Source organism: Antechinus flavipes, chromosome 3, assembly GCF_016432865.1.
Source record: "Antechinus flavipes isolate AdamAnt ecotype Samford, QLD, Australia chromosome 3, AdamAnt_v2, whole genome shotgun sequence".
NCBI classification, from domain to species: domain Eukaryota; kingdom Metazoa; phylum Chordata; class Mammalia; order Dasyuromorphia; family Dasyuridae; genus Antechinus; species Antechinus flavipes.
The window spans coordinates 172,028,162-172,051,644 of NC_067400.1; the positions used below are offsets into that span (position 1 = coordinate 172,028,162).

The window sequence follows — 23,483 nt, forward strand, 5'->3', positions numbered from 1 at the left end:
AATTCAGATCTTCCTAACTTCCAGGCCAGGCCTGGATTACTTTTTGATATTTCTCAACCAGGAAACACTATTTTAAAAAATTCTAATTGCTTTACACGTCTTTTTGGAGACAATTGGGGTAAAGCGATTTGCTCAGGATCACACAGCTAGTGAGCTCTGGTCCTCCTAACTCCAGGGCTGGTACTCTATCCACTGCACCACCTAGCTGCTCCTATTCTTCTTTTCAAAACATTTCTAATGACAATTTTGCACTTCATTCTATTCCCCATAGTGACTTACTGTTTTATAAGGATTGTAAGAATTTGTGAGGATTTTGTATAGAATAGGGAAGCAAAATGTTTATTGATGGATCCAAAAGATAGGGCAGATGTGGGTGGATGGGATTTTAAAATATATATCTTTTTAATTAGCAGTTACTAGGAATACATTAACAAGTACACCTCTCTCATCCTTTCTGATGGCTAGGATAGAATAAAGCTTAAGAAGAGATGCAATATGTCCCTTGAAGTTTCATTATAATGGGCACAGATTGAATAACAGATGATCCAAGTGTATGGTTTTAGTCCAACACTGGGATCTGAAATGAAGAACTAATAAACTGCATCAAGTACTAAAAAAACTCATCTGTTCTATCTGAAAACAATCTGATTCAATATTTTTCCTACTTCCACCTGAATTTCAAAAAGATTATTAACTTCAACTCCCAAACCACTGAACTGTTTTAATAAAATGCTGATTTATCAGCTCTTTCTTTCTACAACCGCCCCTCCAAAAAAAATCTAACTGATGGCTCAAAGAAAATCCAACATTATAAAAGCAGCTTTCAACATACCAGGCAATATTCTTCCAACAAGAGCATCCAGTAACCAAAAGGACTGCTCTTCACTCTTAGTAATAAGAAGCAGATATCCTGCCAGGAAATTCATTCCCTATGATAGAAAGAACAATGAAGAGGAATTCATAATGGGCCTTAAAATAATCTGTAAGTCCACATCAAAGATCAGTTTTCAGTTTATCTTGTTTGATTCAATAAATATAATACTCCAGATATAGACATAATAAAAACAAAATATAAAATTAGAAGCGATAAGCATTCTATCCTGTTTGGTTATGAATTACAATCAAGGACATAATATCTTTGGAAAAGTCTAGGAGGGAAAAAGGAAGAGATATTTAACCAATTTCCAATATTTCCTTTGAATATTGATGTTTAATAAGTTTTCATAATTTCATAATTTATGAAATTTCATGATAATGACAGCATTAAAAGAAGAAATCACACAACTTACAACAAGTTTTCCCAAGGCTTAATCCAAAATACAGAGTGTCTCAAAAGTCTTTTAAAATTGCACTGACTTTTAGGATACCCTGTAATTCAATAGTATAAAAATTATCATAAAGCATAAAATATACTGTATAGCTAAAATCCATATGGAAATAAATAGTAGATAGAGGAAAAAGTCTTTTAAAAATAGTTATAATGATTGACAGAAATATACAGCAAAGTTTGGAGATCAAAACACTATAAATATAGAACCAAAGTTTGTTGAAGAAAAAATAAATAAGCCTTGGTAATAAAAGATAATGTTTCAGTCTAATCAAGTCTAACAGGAACAACAGTCTTGGCTTTTTACATTCAATACTTACTTGTAGACAAAAGAATGTGTAAAAATATAATCTTGTGAATTATTTAGATGCAGTGATAACTAGTATCTATTACTGTTCTTTGAGGCTGGCTTTTTGAAAAGCATCTCTTATTTCATTCCTCGCTCCTTAGTTTTCCCTCTCCTTCCTTCCTTTCCCCCGGAACTAATCTGTGATAACAGGCAGCTAAATGGCCTTGGGTTCCTCAAATTGTGCCCAGAAGCAAAAGAAAACATTGTTCCAACTGGAGTCACAAAATTAAAAATCAACCATATGCAGTTGGGCAGACCTCTACATCAAGCAAGTTACTAGAACAATGTTGCAGAACTCAGTTTTGGCTCTTTGCAAAAAATCTCAAAGTCAGTCTGGCTTTCATCTCTGTGTGTCTCATGCACAAAAGCCTAAAAATCTCAAAAGCTGCTTTTCAGTTCTCATGACAGCAGATAGATGCCTGCAACCATGGTGACAGGAACCTGTTTGGTACTTTCACAAAGTGGTCATAAAAGATGGCTCTTCTGAAAACATTCCAGGAGGAAGTACTTCAGCAGCCAGCAAAGTCTACAGAACAGAAGTTTGGCCCACACCTTAAAACTCTCCTGGGCTTTTTCCTAGCATGATGTTTTGACCTTTGATCTCTAATGAGCACAATAATTTAGAAAGCATCATCATAGAGAAAAATCAGATAATAGAGAACACATACACACATAAATTATGGTGTCTGACTCAAAATATCTTCAGTAAGTGTTGAGGTAGATGTTTTCCAAACTGATCCATTTTATAAGTGGCCCACTGGGAAGGAATTTTTTCCCCCAGTAATTCATGCAAATTTATACTGAAAACTAAAAATATGATGAAACCTTAAAGGTTTTACAAATGTTAGCTATATTAGTAATAATATCAAAACCATGTAGGACTAGGACATCATGCTTGGTTGTCTTAAAGATACTTTTAATGAGCTACAGAAAATGATCTTTGATCCCAATAGTCTCTTTCGATTACAAAAAGCAGGAATTTTTTTTTACTTATTTGACAGTTTACATAATAATAATAATAGCTAGCATTTATATAGTGCATTAGAGTTTACAAAGCACTTTACAAATATCTCATATAATTCTCACAACAATCTTAGGAAACAGATGCTATTATTATCACCATTTTACAGATAAGGAAACCAAGCAGACAGCTGTTAAATGACTTGCCTAGTAAAGGCTTAAGGTTGGATTCTAACTTCCTAATTCTAAATCCATAACACTAAAAAATAACAAGACAATAAAAAGTCATTCAATTATAGAAAGAAATCATTTTATCCACCTATGTAACTATCTGAAGAATAACAAAGCATAAAAGAATAATAGCAAGACAGAGATTCATTCTAGGAATTTAAGGTCATTGTATATGAATGTCATAAAAAATGAGAAGAATGAAATAATATTATTACATATCATTTTGCTTATCCTTTATACATCATTTTGCTGCTGGAATTATCCTGAAAATGCTTTCCATGAGCCTTATAAAAGACAGGCTAACATTCAGATACTATAATTCAATTACAAAAAAAAAGGCACTTCACATTAAACATTTTTAAAACTGGCTAATAGCATTTAAAATTTGTAAAGTATTTTACATACATGCAAGGGATGGGTGGAGCCCCAATGAGACCAGCAAAAACGTGAAGGTCTGTAGAGGCTAAAAGTCAGAGACACTGAAAGGTAAAAGTGAGAAGACTTTCAGGTGAACAGTTGAAAGACTGGAGAGGTGAGTAACTCAATTGCATATTATGGAAGCATATTAAAAACTTCCTTAGCTCAAATGAAAATTGTATTATTCAGATTGAAAAGCTTTTTTCAAACTTTTCTTATTTTGAAAATGTATAAAGAGTTAAGAATAAGAGCTAAGATGATGGAATGGGTCAAGGTAATAACCAAATTTAACTCTTGCTTTGTTTAAATCATTGCTTTCTTACCTCCTAGAGTGATGGGGCTATTAAACTACTCTTTTCCTCCATTGATTTTAAGGAATATTATACTGATTTCAGGAAGAAAGTGTCTTTGATTATTCGAGGAGAATAGTTTAAAGGAGTGGTCAAACAAGGTATCAAATAATGTCTATTATTTTGGAATATTAATCCCAAATTGTATTTTAATATATATAATGATCTTTTACTTGTTCAGAATTTCTATAAATGTAACTTTCAAATCCTCTTGGAGAGAGAGATATCTAAAGTCATGATAGAGAGGAGTGTTATGCCTGTTTGGATACTTCTCTAAGATAAAAATGCTAGTATTTAGAATAATTTTTAAAAAATTGTTTCTTGAAGACTGTGCCTAAAACTTGGAGTATAGTATTAATATTTTTCTTGACAATATGAAGAAGCCAGCAAGATAACAAATATGCTTCCAGGTCACAGAAAGCATTTATACCTTTGTTTCTAGCTCCTTGTCTAAAATTCACAAAGGAATGTGGAAAGTAAAAATAACTGGATTGAAACTAATTACCCTCAGGCAACATGAAAATAATTATCCTAAGTAGCACATGGTAGGAAAGGACTTTTGAGGAAAGGAATAATGTCTTCATTGCTGGCAATATGTTGAAAAAGCTTAGTGACACTCCAATGTACAATTTACCCATCAAAAAATAAGCTCTAGAGATAAGCTGATTGATCAGTCCAATAGAGATGTTGTATCTTAAAAGCATCAGCAAAAGCAGTATTGGAGACTGATGAGGAGCCAACATGACCACTGAATGACCTGATTGACCCACTGTCCCTTCTAGCCAACACACAGAATCCTTAGGAAAAACAACCAAGATGTAGGTCTAGTAAGAGACTATGTACCCTGCAAGGAGCCAGCCCTACAAATTGCCAGCCCAGCTAACAGCAAAATGAATTGTGGTGAACTCCATGAGGACTTCTGGCTACATTTTTGTATCTGCAAGAAACATAGTTCTTAATGTTCAATATATCTAGGACTTTCATTTTTTCATCTATGGAATATAATTATTTAGAGTAGTTTAAACTATACTTACCTGGCAATATCCTACACCTTGATTATGATGTCCATATGCTACCAATACATTATATAGGGTATGTTGTAAGCAGGGATCAGCTGTCTGTCTGAATTTTACGTTGTCTGGAAATGTCCTGTTCATGTCTACAGATATATAGGAGAAGAATAAGAGGATGATATGAACTGGCAAGACAGAGAAAAACATGTGCTCATAATGAAGGTATGTTTAACATATATACCTACTAGGAAAGCTCAGGACCATGACCTGCAATATTTTTGTATTTTATTTAGTATTCAATTAATCCAGTTCTTTTTGAGGAAAGGAAATTTTACAATCCCCAAGGATGCAAGATGGATGATTCCACTATTGGATTCGGACCCTTTATGGCTTCCTTTCATTATAGTTGGCTCATATGAACTCACTCCCTCAAATCAGGGAAAGAAATGAACACACTCCGTGTGTTCTACTGAGTCTACTGATGGAAATGTAAGATCAGATGACAAAGTGACAAAGGATCATTGGAGATTGCTGGACAAAAACCCAAAACTGTGTGCTCCATTATATGTTACAACTCAAAGCTGGATAGCCCTGAAGCTCTTTGCAGGGAAACCATGAAATAGGACCAGAATGAATGGGATTCTTGGTACTCATATTTGAGGGCATCCATGTTCTAAGGGTCATAGGAACATGTATGAGAAAAAGAAAGAGGTAAAAGTGCCACAGAATTTTGTCTCATCCCCTCCCCATCCTTCTCTATGACTGTAAACAAATTCCCCACCATACCTACTCTCTCCACTTACAATTTTCTTTTTTCCAAGTTATTTTTATGATTAAAAACTAAGGTACATTTAGTTAAAGAAGATTTTTAACTCCATAAACAATATGTAGTCAAACAATAACAGTCAAAAACTTTCTGTCTGGGATTTGGAAAAGAAATCATAATTCTATCAATTAGAAGAGAAAGAGAGACTTCTAGAAATATAGAAATTGAAAACAAAATTAAGTGAGATTAAATATGAATCTTCCTTTCCATTTCTTTGCAAAAGTGGGATGAGAGGAGGGGATAATGTTTAGGGAACACTTCACATGTTGTCAAACATAGCTAATTTATTATTGGTTGGTTTTCCTGAATTACTGTTTTTTTTTCTTTTTTATTCTTTGCTACAATGGTAGAGAACTGTCAACAGAACTATTATATCCTGACTGTGCTAACATCATTCAAATAAACAGCAACATTTTAAAATTGATTCTTAAATGTTTTTCTTTGTTGTTTTTTTTAAACTTTTAAAAAAATATTAATTTTGTACATAAACAGTGAGAATTCAGATTCAATATCAATTTTATGTTTTTCCCTCTCCAAATCTGGAAGTGGAAATTCTCATTTAGACCAATAGGTATTTGCAATTCCATTATTTATGATAATCATAATGGATACAATTTTACATGAAACTCAGACCTTCAGATCATTATCAGCTTCAGATCAAATCAGATCTATCAGCTAGATAGAACTTTGGAGAATTTTTTAAAAATTATTTTATTTTATTAATTCAGGAGACAGAAGACCAGACAAGTTTAAAACAACAACATCCCATTCTGTTTTCCTAATCTGATCATTCTTTCCCAAATGAGTTGTTTTAGCCATGGTGAGTGATTAACCGCCTACCTCTGCTAATCTGGAGAGTCAGATGCCACTTATGCTATGAGACCTTTGGCTGTACATTTGTTCTGTCTTGACCTCAGCTGACTAAGAATTCTGAAATCTGGGGACAAGTTTACAACCAACTACCAGCATTCCTGGTCAGCTCCCAGTTCTCTGGCCTTCACTGGAGACCCTTTGAACTTTGAGCTTCAGGTGCTGAAGAAAAGAGTCACAATATGATCACAGGACCAGGCTATTTGTAACGAAGGACACACTGGAGCAAAGTCTCATTGCTATCCAAGGAAATGTAACTTTTGAATAATTACAGGTTCTTCTGAACTTACATCACTAAAAGTTCATTTGCTCTCCAATAAATTTTATTTCTCTCCGGAAGAGCAAGCTCTAAGAGGTAGAGCTATTTCAAAAGGACATTGACACAGTACAGGATGTGATTTTTAAAAAATAAGTTACCTCAACCAGTACATTCCACTTTCACTCCTCTTCATTCCACTATTTGACAACTGATTGTCATTTATAGTATGGAAGGATATAAAATGAGATGTCTATGGGTAGTAGGAATATTTTGAAAAACTTTATAAATAAAATACAACCAAATGGATGATTAAATCAAAATTTCCTACTAATACAAAGAATTAATTTTCATTTAATTATTGTTTCAGTGAATAAAGACTATGGATTTTTGGGGGGAGTTATTGAACAGTTAGTTCTAAAATATCACTAATCATGATTTTAGTTTAGTCTTTAAAACTCTCATATCTTGGTATTTGAATTGTGTTACAGCTTCAAAAAATTTGATTCTTCCATATGAAATGAGAAAACCAACTGCTAAGAATCATCTTCCATTGATACTTTAATAATAACTAATTCCAAGACGATGAAATGAGCACAAGGATAACAGATGAATAACATGGAAGTAAATAAGATCCTAGAAAATCAGCTTCCTGGGAAATTTGTAGACTGATACCAAAAAGGAGATTCTAAAAATAAATGCAAGTATTTGTATATTCTTCCTATCTCCCTTTCCTAAATGTTCAACACAGCTTTTTTTGTTGTTATTGTTCTAGACTTGTAATTTTCCTAGTGAGGAGAGAGGGAATTGCCTTTGCCAAGGTGGAGTTATAACCTATAGTCTGAAATGGTTGCCTAGAGGCACTGAGGGAATATGAAAATTGTCCAAAGTCACACAAATATGTGTCAGGAGAAAATTTTGAACCCAAGTCCTCTGGATTCAAATGCCCTCTAACTACTTATACTTTTCATCTCCACCTTTTCCTTTTTAAAAGCAAAACCTGTGATTTTATTGGTGTAGGGATCATTTAGGGAAGGGTATTCCCTTCCAGTACCAATCTTTACTTATTCTGATGTTTTGAATCTAAAATTTAAATATATTTATTGCCTTGAGCCACAGGTCTTCTGATTCAGATACTAGTTTTCATTGTTGTTGTTGTTGTTTGTCTTTTATTCTCAAAGAGACATAACATCAGGAAGGCAATGCCATGATATGCAAGTGAACTAAATTTAAGTGAGGGAAGGCTGGTCAAAGTCACCTGCCTCATTTTCCCCTCCAGAGTCATCTGGGTCCAGTGGCCAGATATTGATCAGGATGACTGGAAATGGCCCTGGATACAATGCGAAACCTAGACCTTTTTTAAAGTTTGTTTGACTGAGGTCATACTAGTCTTAATCACTAGCTTTCCACCACACTGCTTCATATTTATTTTTCCCTCATAAATCACCAAAAACATTTTCTTAAATGAGCTGCATTTTCAAATTAAGAGCAATTTGTTGATCTTCATTGTAATACTCAATATTATTTATTGAGCTTCATTTTTATAGTCAATTTGTTGATCTTCATTGTTATATTCAATATAATTTCATTAGCTGGTGCTAAGTTTAATTAAACAAGAGTCAAGCTGTGGGAGCAAAGCTTGCTATCCCATACAGTACTGTCTAGTCTATATCATTTAATGCACACTGCCATTGGTTAGGAGTAGGAACGATGAGGGCATCACCTGTCTTGATTGCTTCCACTAGTTTATCATTTCTTTCTCCTTCTAGCAGCTTCCGATAATATCCTGGGTTTTGGTCCATCTGTGCCTGCGCTCCACTTGTGGCCATCCAGACGAATGCACGATGTTCATTGGGAACACCTTTCCTTACATAGCGTTTTACTGAAAGAAGAAAACAGACACATAGTAAGCTTTGGAAAGAAAAGACAAAGCTCAAGAAGAATTCAAAATCTAGAGGAAAAAGGTTCTTGGAACAAATGGTAATGAAATTCAAATGCTCCCAGCTCTTGACACAGAAACTTAAAGACAACAATAAAAACCTAATATACGATTGCCAAAAACACAAACTCCCAAACCCAACTTTTAAAGAGAAAATATGCAGAATCAACAAATAATACACATTCTACATTAATGCTGAAATAATTAAGTTATCAACCATCAATCAATAAGCTATAAGTTCTGGGCACATTCAAAGAAAGCAAAAAATTACTTTTTTTTTTTTTGCTGAGGCAATTGGAGTTCCTGTTCAGAGTTGGTGCTCTATTCCACTGTGCCACCTAGCTGCATTGGAATTGGCCTGAATCATCTCATTATTAAAGAGTCATGTCCATCAGAATTGATCATTGTATAATCTTGCTATATTGCCATGTACAATGATCTCCTGGTTTTACCCACTTCACTCAGCATCAGTTTATGTAAGTTTCTCTAAGTCTCTCTGAAATCATCCTGCTGATCATTTCTTATTGAATAATAATATTCTAAAATATTCATATACTACAACTTACTCAGCCATTCCCCAACTAATGGGCATCCATTCAGTTTCCAGTTTCTTGCCACTACAAAAAGGGCTGCCACAAACATTTTTGCACACGTGGGTCCTTTTCCCTCCTTTATGATCTCTTTGGGAGACGGGCTCAGTAAAACACTTTGGGATCAAAGGGTATGCACAATTTGATAGCCCTTTGAGCATAGTTCCAAATTATACTGCAGAATGGTGGAATCAATTCACAACTCCACCAACAATGTATCAGTGTCCCAGTTTTCCCACATTCCCTCCAACATTTGTTATCTTAGCCAATCTGAGAGGTATGTACCTCAGAGTTGTCTTCATTTTCATTTCTCTGATTATAGTGATTTAGAACACCTTTCCATATGACTAGAAATGGTTTCAATTTCTTCATCTGAAAATACATGCAGATTTTTGTGTGACAAAAGAAATTGAGACGGATGTCCATCATTTGTGGAATGGTTGAACAAGTTGTGGTATATGATTGTAAAATAATACTATTATGCTATAAAAAACGATGAGCAGGATGGTTTGAGAAAAACATGGGAGAAAACTTATATGAACTGATATAAACTGAAATGAGCAGAATCAGGAGAACATTCTATACAATAAAAGCAATGTTGTAATGATGATCAACTGTGAAAGACTTGGCTACTCTGATCAGTACAATATTCCATTACAATTCCAAAGGACTCCAGAGAAAGAATTGATGGACTCTGTATGCAGATTGAAACATACTTTAAAAAATTATTTTTGCCTTTTTTGGGGCAATATGGCTACTATGAAAACGTGTATGATTTCACATGTATAACTAATATTTAATTGCATGTCTTCTCAATGAATGGAGGAGGGGCAGAAAGAAGGGAGATTACAGAACTCAAACTTTTTTTAAATGCTAAAAATAAATAAATAAAAGGGGAAAATATCAATCTGGTACTCATGAAGAATTTATATGCTTCACCAAACTGCCAAAAAGGTCCATGATACACACAAATGTTAAGAACCAACTCCTTTTCTAGACTAAAACTCCCTTCCCTGACTACTATTCATTCAACTTAAGTGTGTATTGTCTACTCCAGTTAGAATGTAAGCTCCTTGAAGCCAAGGACTGTTTTATTTGTCTTACTGGCATCTAACACATATGTGACTCTTAGGAAGCACTTAATGCTTTTTTCAGGACTCATTTATATGGGAAGCAAACAAAATTTTTAAATTAGCATCTCTATGCATTTCTTTGGATGTTCCCATTTATCTTCCAATACATATCTATAATTGCCTTTGAAGAACATCTTACAGTTCTTCAGAAGTCTTTCTTAACTAATTTCTGGTACTCATGAAGAACTGATTGTTTCAGCAGACATAGCACACTGGCCATTCTTTCTACAGTTGATTTCATTTTCTTTCATGACCACATATAAAAAAGAATTAGAGAATTGGCAGATTGTTAGATCCCTATTGCCAATCAATCAGTTAACTAGCATTTATTAAGTCTCTATTGATGTGAACTCAATCACTGTATTGACAGGAATTTATAAAACGAGCCCCAGTTATCAACCATGATGAAAATTCAGTTTTCCTAGATTGTCCAGTTAGCATCTATAAGCAAGTCTCAACAGCTCATTACATGTCCTTGTCTTCCCTTTATTTCCCCTTCTTCTCTTTGAGGTATAAAAAAGTTATGTCCCCACAAAAGCAAGCATCTTAATCACCAGATTCTGCCTTGCTTATTCATAGTTTAAGTCTGTGAGCTACTTCAAATAATAAATGGCAAACCTTTGTAATCTATGATGGATGGTTTATGTCAAGATTGTTTAATATTTCTGCAAATTAGCTTTCCACTTCCTCAATGTGCTCAACTTTCATCACGTTATTCTACCTCATGCCACATGAGAACAGTCACACTCTTAATTTTATCATAACCCTTAAGTGTTGTACTTTTGTGAAAGAATATTAAAATTCCTTTATTGCGCCACATACTTTATCATTTCATCCCAACCTATGCCTAACTTCTGCTGAATTTATTATATCTCCTCCCTCTTCCTCATGATCTCCAATCCCAGCTATTCACTTTTCTATCTTGTGAATCTTGATCATATAATCAAACATTTATATTACATTATCTTCTATTCTTGAATTCCTTTATCCTACATGACTTGTTATAGTCTAATACTGGATTCTTTCCACTATTCACATCCTCTGTCCTTCTCTTCATGTACCACTGAATAATATTGAAAGAAATCATGAAATCACACTGACAGGTCTCCTACAAATTTATATTATCTAATTTTAACAATCCTAACTAAGCAAGACAATCCTTTTCCTGTTCATAATTGTAGCTGTCACTTCCTATACACTCTCTCAGCAGAGAGTCCCTTGTCTCTCAGCAGAGGTCCTTGCCTCTGACTTTATTGAGAAAAGAAAGCCCACTTGCCATAAACTACAGAACTATCAGTCTCAACTTTACATATTAAATCTCTTAAAATAGAACCATCTCCCCTCCTTTATTCCAGTCTTTGATTAAGAAGTAGCCTTTCTCTAAGCAAGGTCAATCTTTCTAACCTTCTCAGTCTCTTCTTTAATATTCAGTCTCTGCCTATATACTGGTTCATTTCCTAGTATCTACAGGAACATTTAGGTGTCTTCCATCTGAAAAATAAAACAAAACATAAAAAAAACAAAACCCAGTAGCCAGAACCTTTCACCCCACTCAAACTATCATCCCAGACTCCCAGAAAAAATTATCTATATTTACCACTTCTACAATCTCTTCTCTCACTCCTCAATCTCATGCAACTTGGTTTCTGATCTTATATCACTCAGAGGAAGGTACTCTTTATCACTAATCTCTTAATTGCTAAATCTTAGTTCTTATGCTTTTCAATTCTTCTGTAACATTTGATATTTGAATCATCCTTACTTCTTGTATACTCTCTCTTCTCAGTTTTTGTGACATTGCTCTCACTGGTTATTCACTCCTCAATTTCTTTTGCTGGATTTTAATCCACATTCAATCCCATGTTGTAAGGGTACCATAAGGCTTTGTCCTGAACCACTTTCACTTTCATCTCTTCCCTCCCTCCCTCCTTTTCTCCCTCCCTCCCTTTCTCAAGGATTTGAGCATCATCTCTATGCATATGACTTTCAGGTCTATATACTCTTACCTAAACACATTGTGACCACCAGCTGTCTATTCAACATTTCAAACTGGATGTCCTGTTGACACTTCAAACTCATCATGCCCAAAACAGACTCATTTCCCACTGCCAGGAGAGTGATATCCAACTTTAGAATTTCTGTATTTCAGTGAAAGGTACCACAATCACTCCAGTGATCTAGATTCGTACTCTTGGAGTCATCTTTATTTCTTCTCAATTCCATATACCTACTCAGATGCTAAATCTTGTCAACATCTCTCACATGTCTCCTCTATAGTCACAAAGCTGTCACTGAAGTTCAGGCTCTCATTACTTCTCCTGTGGACTATTATAATAGCTTCAAAATTCATCTTTATTCCTCAGTATCTTTCCTCTCCAATTTATCCTCCACATAGCAATTCCTGAATTATAAAATGGGAGAAGGCTGATAGGCATTGCATAGTATCTGCTAAGCATCAGTTATTGTGCCAATTGCTTTATTTGGTCCTCACAATGGGAGGACCCTGGGAAGAAAGGGCTAATCTTATTGCCATTTTAAAAGTTGCTGTTCAGTTGTGTCCAAGTCTTTGTGAATCTATTTGGATTCTGAGTTGGTGGACTTGTCCAAGGTCATACAGCTAATAAATATCTGAGTCTGGATTTAAATTCAGGTTTTCCTGACTCTAAGCCCGGTGTTCTATTGCCTCTATGCTACAAATTGCCTCTGATCAAATATAGACCCTTCTTTCAGCATTTGAAGCTCTTTGCAACCTGATTCAAACCTATTTTCCCAGTTCTTTTATACATCATTTCCATTCAAATATTCCATGTGGATTAGTCAGACTGATCCCTTTACTATTACTCAAAGTGAACATTTCATCTCACCTGTGTATCAACTTTACATAGTCTGTTCTTCATATGTGAATTATTTTCCCATTCCTTTTCCACTCATCCCCTTTGAATCCCAGGTTTAGCTCAAGTGAAACCTTTCATATGAAACCTCTCTTGATCCTGACAGCTGCTTATTTTTCTTTCCCTAAAATTACATTGTATTACTTTGTGATGCAGTGACCAAAGCTCAGATCAGATTGATAATTGCTAAATTTTTGGTGCCAAGTATTTACCTTTGGAAATCAGCAAAACTATAAATAAGGGGTTGGTTTTTTAAAAATTGTCTATACTTAAGAGAGTGACAAAGAAAATGTTAATAATTTGGGTTAAAGTTAAAAGTGTCCTGGGTACACTTTTCCTCCAGGAGAGCTGGTTGTTAAACAATTATTAGGACATTCTGGCCTGTTACTTATTTTTTATATATTGATATATGTCTCTCCTTAGAGAATGCAAAAAGATCTTGAGAGCTTTGCATAGCCAGGTTCTATGCACTTTAGCTTAGCACAAGATAGCTGCAATATAAATTATTCCTTGTTTTTCTCCCAAGTGAAGTTTAATAAATGCTGGTTGGCTTTGTCATTCAACATGTGCAATTTATAGAAATACATAAATTATAAAAATACACAAAAATACATAAATCCAAATGTCACTTTATAATTGTTCTCATATGCAAGGTATTCCAAAAGTCTTAATAAAGTTTTAAGCTTTGGTAAATTGCACTAAGACTTTTGGGATATTCTATATGTATACAGTTCACAAAAGACCTTAGGGATTACTTGGTCCAATTTAGACATTTTAGAGGTTAGGAAACAGGGTCACACAGGAAATAAGCAGCAAAAATGGAATTTGAATTCAAATTATTTTCCTACACTTTGTTTCCATTGTAACCTGAAGGCACTTCTACAGGATTAGGAACAATGATTTTATTTCTTTTTTTTAATCCCTGTCCTTGGCATCTTTTATACTATTTTCCACAGGCCCTCAATAAATGCCCAAGTTGTATTAGTGTAGATATTCTCCAAAGTCTCTTCTAGGTCTAACACTTTCTGATCCCAAGGCTAAGCACAGTGCCTGGCACTTAATAAATGTTTATTTATTAATTAATTTCTCTGGATTTGATGGAGAACTTCAGCTAAATATGTAAAAGGATTTAGATCTGGAAAGAATCTTAAGGACCACTCATCCAACTTTCTAATTTTATAGGTCCAGAAAAGTACAGTTTGTTACTAATATTTTTAATTTATATCAGACTCTGAATTCAATGCTCTTTCTACCAAGCAAATCTGTATACATCTTTCTTTACAGAATATCATTTAAAAGATTTGTATAGGAATAATGTTCAAAACTTTTGGATCCTGAATTTCAATTTCAGTGATTACTCTAAACTCTCCTAAAAAGCACATATTCCAAAAGTCCATATTATTGGACTAATTGTTAAATACTCATTTTCAAGTAAGAGAGATCCTCATGCAAAAGAAAAAACTAAAATTGGTAGATTTAAAAGTAAAAAAGCTTAGCACAAAAATTGTGTTCTAAGTGGCATAATCAAGAGAATTGTTTCATATTGACTCCAGTATATGGATTAAGCATTTTAAATAGTTATTTTAAATGGCAGCTGTACTGTTAGAAATTTGGAGATAAAAGAAACTAAGGGAAAGCTTTCTTTAGAAGAAATCTTTATACCAGATGGTTAATGGCAAATGCCTAGAAATCAGTATAAAATTTGAGAAGGAAAACAATTCTTCCTTTCAGGCAAAATTTATTTTGCTAAATTTCCATTTGTTTTAGCACGTTCTTTATCCTATTTCAAATGTTTATCTCATGGGTAATATTAGACACAAGCATGGGAATATTCATTCATACATTACTTTATTTTCCCCTAAAAACTAAATCTAATTAGTTCTTTAGGAAGTACTTTCTATGAGTGAAAGATAAGTGGAAAAGTGAAACTAGTACAATTTCTAACCAACATATAAATAGAGAAGAGAGCAATGGAGGGGTTGATGAAACTTGAGCCAATCTATTTTTCATTAAGTTACCTCAGAACAAAAGTGACACTGTGTAGCTGACGTTCAAATTATGTCCAAGCCCAAGACTTACATGAACTGATGCTAAGTGAAATGAGCAGAACCAGGAGATCATTATATACCTCAACAATGATACTGTTTGAGGATGTATTCTGATGGAAGTGGATCTCTTCGATAAAGAGAGCTAATTCAGTCTCAAATGATCAAAGATGGGCAGTAGCAGCTACACCCAAAGAAAAAACACTGGGAAATGAATATAAACTGCTTGCATTTTTGTTTTTCTTCCCAGGTTATTTATACCTTCTGAATCCAATTCTCCCTGTGAAACAAGAGAACTGTTTGGTTCTGCACACATATATTGTATCTAGGATATACTGTAACCTATTTAACATGTAAAGGACTGCTTGCCATCTGGGGGAGGGAGTGGAGGGAGGAAGGGGAAAATCAGAACAGAAGTGAGTGCAAGGGATAATGCTATAAAAAATTACCCTGGCATGGGTTCTGTCAATAAAAAGTTATTTTAAAAAATTATGTCCAAGTCTCAGTGTACAACATTGTTATTTTGAGTACGTTGACTCACGTTGAAAAGAAGCTACATGTTCTAACTAAAATAATGTAGCCATTTTATTTTCCTTTAACAATGCTATATAATACTGTTTTCATATTCAATCATTTAAAAAACCTACAAATACTTGGTGAATTATTTTTAAGCAAAAAAATAACCCATTAAAAACATGACTCCACATAATTTTCTGGTTTTTTTTTTTTTCCTATTTCTTATGTTATCCATTAATTTTCCATAACACCTGTGGGGTGGATATATGAACACCTAATTTTCCCCCATTGTAGAGATGTTAGTATAAGAAACAGAAATCAGGCAACTATTAGTACTTTCTCTTCCTGAAATGACTTTATCATTTCCTTATTTATGTACATGTTGTGTTCCCCAGCAGAATAGAAGCTCCTTGAAGGCAAGGACTATTTCATTTTTGTCTTTGCACCTTTAGCATATAGATCAGGGTCTAATATAATATAACAAATGCTTAATAATTGTTTGTTGAGATGAGATCACAAGGGAGAAAAGAGTTGAAAAACCATGTATTAAACCCCCACTACTAATTAGACATAGTTTTAGGCACTTTGCTAAAAACTTTACAAACATCATGAGGTCAGGAGTGGATTTAGGAACAAAATTTAGAAAACTAACATGGCTTGTTTACACTAGACTGGTTTTTTGATATTATAACTGAAGTAGCTAGCATCAAGCAGGAAAACCTCGATGAATTCCCATCACTCATTCTATCTTTTGCCTGGTATAACATGACTGTACTAAAATATATACATTCATTTTCATCATACAGATACACAGATAGATATAGATATTATATATGTAATTGAATTATGTTTTACATGTTTAAATATACAAATATAGGCATATATACATATATATATATGTATGAATGTATATATGTATAGATGGCTATCTACCAAAGTAGATAGATCACTGAGCTTGGAATGAAGACTCATCTTTATGACTTCAAATCCAGCCTCAGACACGCACTAGCTAAGTGACCTGGGCAAGACACTTAACCCTGTTTACCTCAATTCTCTCATGTGTAAAATGAGTGAGAGAAGGAAATGATAATTTTTGCTCCCCTCCCCCGCATAAGATTACAGAGTTGGATATGACTGAAATGACTCAACCACATATATGTATGTGTATGTATACATATACACATGTGTTTAGTATGTATGTATGTGAAAGTAGCATAAAATAGTGGATAAAACATTGCCCTTGGAATCAGCAAGATTTGGATTCAAGTCCCACCTCTGACAAAAACTGAGTGTGTAACCCTAGGCAAAATCATTTAATTCCTCAGTATCAAAAGATATTGATATTATAACTAATATCATATGAGAGTTTGAGAGTTTCTCAATGTTTTAAGCAATATATATATTCAAAAAATACATATCCTTATTGGATGCCATCTGCCTAATTTTGTAACCTCTTTGCATTTATTATAGCTTAATTTGTAGTATAGAATTAAGATCATTTCTGGAATTTTTTGGTAGCAAGAATCTTATTTAAATTTATAATGTAGATCTATTTCTGCAGATGAGAATTAAATTATTTAATTTTCCATCCAAATTCTTATTCTTCCCTAAATAGTGCATTAGTTTTTTAGCGGATCAAAAATTATGACTTGGGGTAACATGATAGATCCAACTCAAATGGCTAAAGATACTAGATGATCAATACAACCAACTTTCAATTATCTACATCAAAAGGGTTTAGCAGTAGCACAGATAATTCAAAAGGTGAGAAAATCTCTAGGGTCTCTTATTTTCATACTTTAAAGAATATTCTTGGGGCAGCTAAGTAGAACAGTGTGTAGAGTACCGACCTTGAAGTCAGTTAGGCCTGAGTTCAAATCTAGCCTCAGACACTTAACACTTCCTACACTGGGCAAGTCACTCAACCCTAATTGCTTCAGGGGGGGAAAAAAGAATGTTCTTTCCATTGCATTTTATATACAAAATTCTGGAAACTTACAAGATTCCTAGCAAAAGAAAAAATCAGTTAGCCATACTGTGAAGAACATAAGAGAAGCCAGAAGGTTATTCAGGTTTCACCATCCTTTTTCCTTTACAAAATATATCTTCCACTAATAAAATCTGTATAAGACTGAGAGCTGAGGTTAAAAGTTAATCAAAGAGGCCTTATTGGATTTGAAGGTGCTGCTATTACTTTCGGTTACTTCTTTCCTAGTCAGTGGACATAAATGAATGTTTTCCCTTATAATAATATCCCTCTTTAATGGTTTCAGGGAAACCTGGAAAGATTTGTAAGAACAGATGAAGAGATAAAAAGAACAATTAAAATATTCCATACAATAACAACAATATTTTAAAGATTATCAACTTTTAAGTCTTTTTTTAAAAGTCTTTTAAAAGACTTATGAATTTTTATCAACACAATGATCAAACCAAGATTTGAGAAAACTCATGAAGAGACAAGTTATACATTTTCTAATAGGTCATAGATTACAAGATAAAGCATATGGTTTTCTCTGACATGGTCAAAACAATGTTTTGCTTGGATATGTTTGTAACAGGAATTTTTACATGTGTTTGTTGTGTGTGTGTGTGTGTGTGTGTGTGTGTGTGTGTGTTTTCTTTTCTAATTTGGGGATTGAAGGAGGGAGACAGTCCATTTTCATTTGAGAAAAAAAAGACATTAAAATCACTCCACCTTTCGATATTAAACTGAAAAAAACAAGAAATATCCAACTGTAACACTAAATGATCAATACATATTCTGCTTATGCTAAAAGAAAAAGTTATATTTATGGCTAATATTGTGAGTTAAGAGATAGCAACAATGGAGAGGGAAAATTAAGTCTATTCTTACTTAAAACCTGAAGACATGATGATGGGGGAAATAATGAAGATGAAAGGAAAAATTACAAAGGATTTTTTTAAAAGCACAGATGAATCTCCAGAGAGGAAAATAAAATAAAGAATGAAGAGCCAAAAATAGTCAGAAGTTAAGGAGTAAGACAAGGTGATTTGTATGTATGTATGACAATTTTAAGTGTGTGCATATTAAAATAATGAGGTACTTCTTTAAAATTATCTACTTGATTACTAATTTCCAGAATAAACTCAAATTTTTTAGTCCCATGCAGACCCACCTTAGGATGACACAAAGCTGATAATATTGACGTTAACCTAGAAAACTAAAGGTGGGAAAATTCTTGGGGTTTATGAATTCATAATCAGTCCAAGCATAACAATTTTCTTTAAATTTAATCTTTTCCAATCTGCTTATGCTTTCAGTCTTCTACAACTGTCACCCAAGAAAAAGAAAAATCAAACCCCCAAAATAAGGTTAAACACAGTATTCAAAAGGATATAAAAAAAAGGAGAAAAGTAGCATGGATATAAGAAGCAGAATCTTAAAATAAACAAGAAGCAATGAGATGCAATAGGAGAAACAACACTGATTTAACACTCAGAGAGAGACAGGTAGCTGTCATTTATTAGTTGGGTCACTTTGAATTGGTGAAGGCAACCTAGAAGTAATATAAACCCAGAGTGCAGCTCTTGGAGTGAGAAGGAATTGGGTTCAATTCCTGTCTTTAACACGTAGTAACTGTGTGACCTTGGTAAAGTCACTTAAAGTTTCTCAGCTTTGATTATCTTATATATAAAAATAGAGATAACATTTGCAGTTGGTATCTTGAAGAGTTGCTATAAGGCTCAAATGAGATAATGGATGCAAATTACTTTGCAAACTTTAAAGTATCACATAAATGTTTGATTATTTTAAAAACTATTAATAAAAGACATTTTACAATCTGATTTAGTGGAGGAAGTGTTCTTAGAGGATAGTAATAATTGCTGACCTTTATATATTGTTTTGAGGTTTGAAATTTTCATTTGATCCTTATGAGGGAGAAAATACTTTGACTGTTAATATGCCCATTTTATAAATGAGAAAAATGAGGCTTTTCCTCTGCTCACACAGTAAGTGTCAAAGGTGGAATATGAGCCTAGCTCTCTCCCTCTTCTATGTTCTAGAACTCAACAATGCTTGGCACTTATTGTTGCTATGTGGCTCAAAGGGCCTGGAGTCAAGAAGACTTGAGTTCAAACCCAGCCTCAGGTACTCATTAGCTATATGATCCTGGACAAGTCACTTAATTTCTATTTACCTTAATCCACTGGAGAGGAAAATGGTAAACCACTATATTATCTTTACCAAGAAAACCCCATACCAGGTGTCAAAGAGTCAGACATGACTGAATGACTTGCATATAGTAAATGCTAAATAAATATTTTTTTCTTAATTGATTCTAAATCCTTCATTCTCTTTCTCCCTTTTATTCTCTACCCCTCTATTGTTGAAAAGAATGCCGTAAAAATGCACAAAACCCTTTGAAAGTTTTCCTAATAATGAGGACAACCACCAGAGAGGAGAAAGTAAGAACAGAGACAATTCAATAAACAATTCAAAAGCCTCAATTTAGTTTAAGTCCTTGAAGCTTCAAAATTTTAGGAGAAAAAAACATCGATTTTCACCTTCTTTCTCTATCCCATAGAAAAGCTACTTAACTGTTAAAGTCCCACTGAATCTCCTTGAGGAAAGACTTAAGTGTCCCCCTCCACAACTCTTACTACTTGGATAAGTAATTGCCTTATGGTACCTAAGTTCAACTGTATAGCCTTAAAAATATTTAAGCCAAAAAAGCACATATCAATTTCACTGAAGTTGCTAGACAACATAAATTTTTCCATTTTAAAAATAGCACTTGAGATTATGAATGAACTTATGTTGGTATACATCAACTTATGTATGTATACACCAAGTTAAAACTCACCTTTCATACTTTTCTGGACACTATTTTTTCCTTTCAAAAGCTTTGACCACTTGATTGCTCTGTTAGTGAGAATCCTCAGGTAAGTGGAAAAAAAGTCTTCATAAGAGACATAATCAAAGTCTGCAGGCCTTTCAAATCCATACGGATCGATTCTGATATTTGGAAAGGAAACATTTACAATTAACTTTGTAAATATTTCGCATTTCTTTCTTTGTATAAATATTTTTTTCATTCCCTTCCATCCCCATAAAAGCTCTGTGAGGGTATCTTTGTTTTTGTTTCAGAAATACCTGGAATTCATTTTATGAATACTTATGGAATTGATTAATAATAATTTAAAATATAAAGATGATAACTGCTAATAACTTCATTAAGCTTATCTCAAGAATTTGAAAGAAAATACAAATATTGGATATATATACATACAACAATCTGAAAAGGATACATTCCCAATGCTTGGAAAACTGGGATAGACAGAATAAAATTTTGAAACACGTGTTTCTTTATTATAAGAAAAATTTTTATCATTAACTTAGGTATGTTTAAAATCCAAAAACAAAGTCTGAAGCTATATATATATATATAAAACTTAAGCTAATCATCTGTTTACACCTAGGAGATCTGCCTTAGCAGATCAACACAAGGCTATGTGGACAAAAAAAGACACAGGCTGTCTTTTATAAGCCAATACTTAATATTTAACTATTTTTGACTGAGGAAAAACAGTACCAAGTAGGAGAACAGAGCCAAGAATTTGGTAACTGAGCCAGGGCTGGAATTGAAGTCTTTCTTTTGTACAAGGTATCCAGATTTGTATTCAAATCTTGCCTGGGACACCAGCTGTGTGACCCTGATCTTGTCACTTAATTTCTCTCTGGCTGGGTTTCCTCACCTGTAAAATGGAATATTACCATCTATTTTCCTGGGTGGGTGTGAGGATAAAATGAGATAATATTTGTTTAAAAAAAATTATTTGCAAATCTTAAAGTGTTAGATAAATGGCAACTATTTGCTATTCTTCTTCATTTATTATTTCTATTACTAGAACTTTCCCTTCCAATTTGCTTTTCCTTCAGTTGTGGCTCTTGGACTAGCTTGCTGTGATCTCAACAAGTCATTAGGACTTGGTTTCCTCATTTATAAAATGAAGGGTAATTTTTTAAGATCCCTTTTTAAGTCAATAATTTTCGGAAAGGAACCATTAACTATCAAATACTCTCTTATTGAGAGACTATCTTCTCTTCCTTCCTCTGAAAAGGAAACTCCAGCGATTGAAATAGGTTGAGCCAGCTAGCAGGTTCTCCAGCCCACTCAGGTGGCACTATAACAGCATGTGTGGGCCCCTAGAATGAACCCTGTGCTCCTGGAAAGAAACTGTCGTTCTGCCAACTAGAAGGGAGGCTTCTGGATACTATTCCAAGTGAAGTGATTATAAATATAACGACCAGAACTGTGCCAGGCACAGAGAGAGAGAGAGAGAGAGAGAGAGAGAGAGAGAGAGAGAGAGAGAGAGAGAGAGAGAGAGAGACAGAGAGAGACAGAGAGAGAGAGAGAAGGAAGGAAGGAGAGAGAGAGAGAGAGAGAGAGAGAGAGAGAGAGAGAGAGAGAAGGAGAGAGTGAGGGAAGAAGAGAGAAGGGGGAAGGGAAGAAAGGAAAGGAGCGGAGGGAGGGGGGAAGAGAGGGAGCATGCCTCCTGTGGAGGAGAGTGGCTCACTAAAAAACTGCCTAGGGGGAAAAAAATATGGCCAAAGAAGCGCATCACCTCTCAGTGACGATCAGAATGCTATGCCACAATTGCACCATCTTCCTTGCTCAACCCAACTCCGCGCAACCCAACAGCGCACACCTGCAAGTCCCGCCGGCTGTTCGTGCCCTCCCTCTCAGTGACAGACCAGAAGGGCCGGGGGAGGAAGCCCCGAACCCACTGCAGATACCTGGGGATCCGTTCCCTGGCTGCCTGCGATGCCTCGTCCTCCCTGCGCCCAGTTTCCATGGAAGGCAGCGGTGACTTCCTAGTGAGTGGGAGCTGCAGTTCGGGAACTGAGTCCCAATGTGAGGCAGGGGCGGAATGGGGGCGCGAAAGAGTTGGGGTGGAAGGAGAGGCCGCGGGGGCTGGGATGAGCGGAGAGGACCGGCTAGGACTGGAGAAGAGACTCTCTGCTCTTCGCTCGCTCGGTGCTGGGCAGCACCACCGGCACGCTAAATTCTGGAGCGAAAAGTGTCTTCACTAAGGGAAGCGGCCTCCGTAGCCTTTACTGGAGCCAGATCCGAGAAGGAAGCAGGAGACCAATGGAAGATGGGTGGTGCAGGGTCCAAAGTTCATCGCCTGGGATCCTAGAAGCTACTTGCCTCCTCTCTGGCCTGACAGCCTTTGGGAGGAGATAGAGCAAGCAGGAGAAGGAGGAGGGAGCAGGGCCAAGGAAGCCCAATGGACTAGGAGCGCGCCCATCACTTAGGACTCCGGGAGCTGTGGGCAGGCTTTCGGCCGCATTTGCATGCTTTCAGCTCCCTCCGGCCTCGATTCTTTGGCTCTCACCAAAAGACCTGGAAGCAGCCAATTACAAAGGTGCAGGAAGAGGCACGGAGGTTGCACCTGGCCCTGATTGATTTAGGTCAAACTGTGGCCCTAAAGCAGAAAACTTCAGGAGGAAAACTTGAGCAAGGTCCCCAAAGGTAGCAGCGCACAAATCCAGTCACACGCTCCTAACCTGCTCGCTCTGACTTCCCACCAGCATCTAGCTCGCTTCCCCCTCGATCACGTCTCATTTTTTCCCTTCGCCTTGACCCAGGCTGTCAGTCAAACGTCGAGGGCGGAGCCTGTATCTCCACCCCTCTGTCTCTTATTTAGCTACTGGAGAAGCTGGATTGGGAATGGGTTTAGCAGAAAGGGGACTCGCCATTAGCTGGGGCCACCAGCGTACTTTAGGGGATGTGATGACAG

The 23,483-nt window shown here is 35.2% G+C and overlaps 1 protein-coding gene across 2 annotated transcripts in view; it reads right to left on the reverse strand.

The window, feature by feature from the left end:
* Positions 1 to 23,381, reverse strand: part of GRTP1 (growth hormone regulated TBC protein 1) — a 68,372-nt gene extending 44,991 nt beyond the window's left edge. Inside the window, exons 1-5 of one of the 2 annotated variants that reach the window (XM_051984237.1) lie at positions 22,477 to 23,381; positions 20,543 to 20,694; positions 8,323 to 8,481; positions 4,669 to 4,793; positions 833 to 929 (exon numbers count right to left, since the gene is read on the reverse strand). In XM_051984237.1, coding sequence (XP_051840197.1) covers positions 833 to 929; positions 4,669 to 4,793; positions 8,323 to 8,481; positions 20,543 to 20,694; positions 22,477 to 22,535 — 592 coding nt within the window. In that variant the 5' untranslated portion in view covers positions 22,536 to 23,381. The remainder of the gene's footprint in view (positions 1 to 832; positions 930 to 4,668; positions 4,794 to 8,322; positions 8,482 to 20,542; positions 20,695 to 22,476) is intronic. The other variant, XM_051984238.1, reaches the window with a different exon arrangement.
* Positions 23,382 to 23,483: the final 102 nt, after the last annotated feature.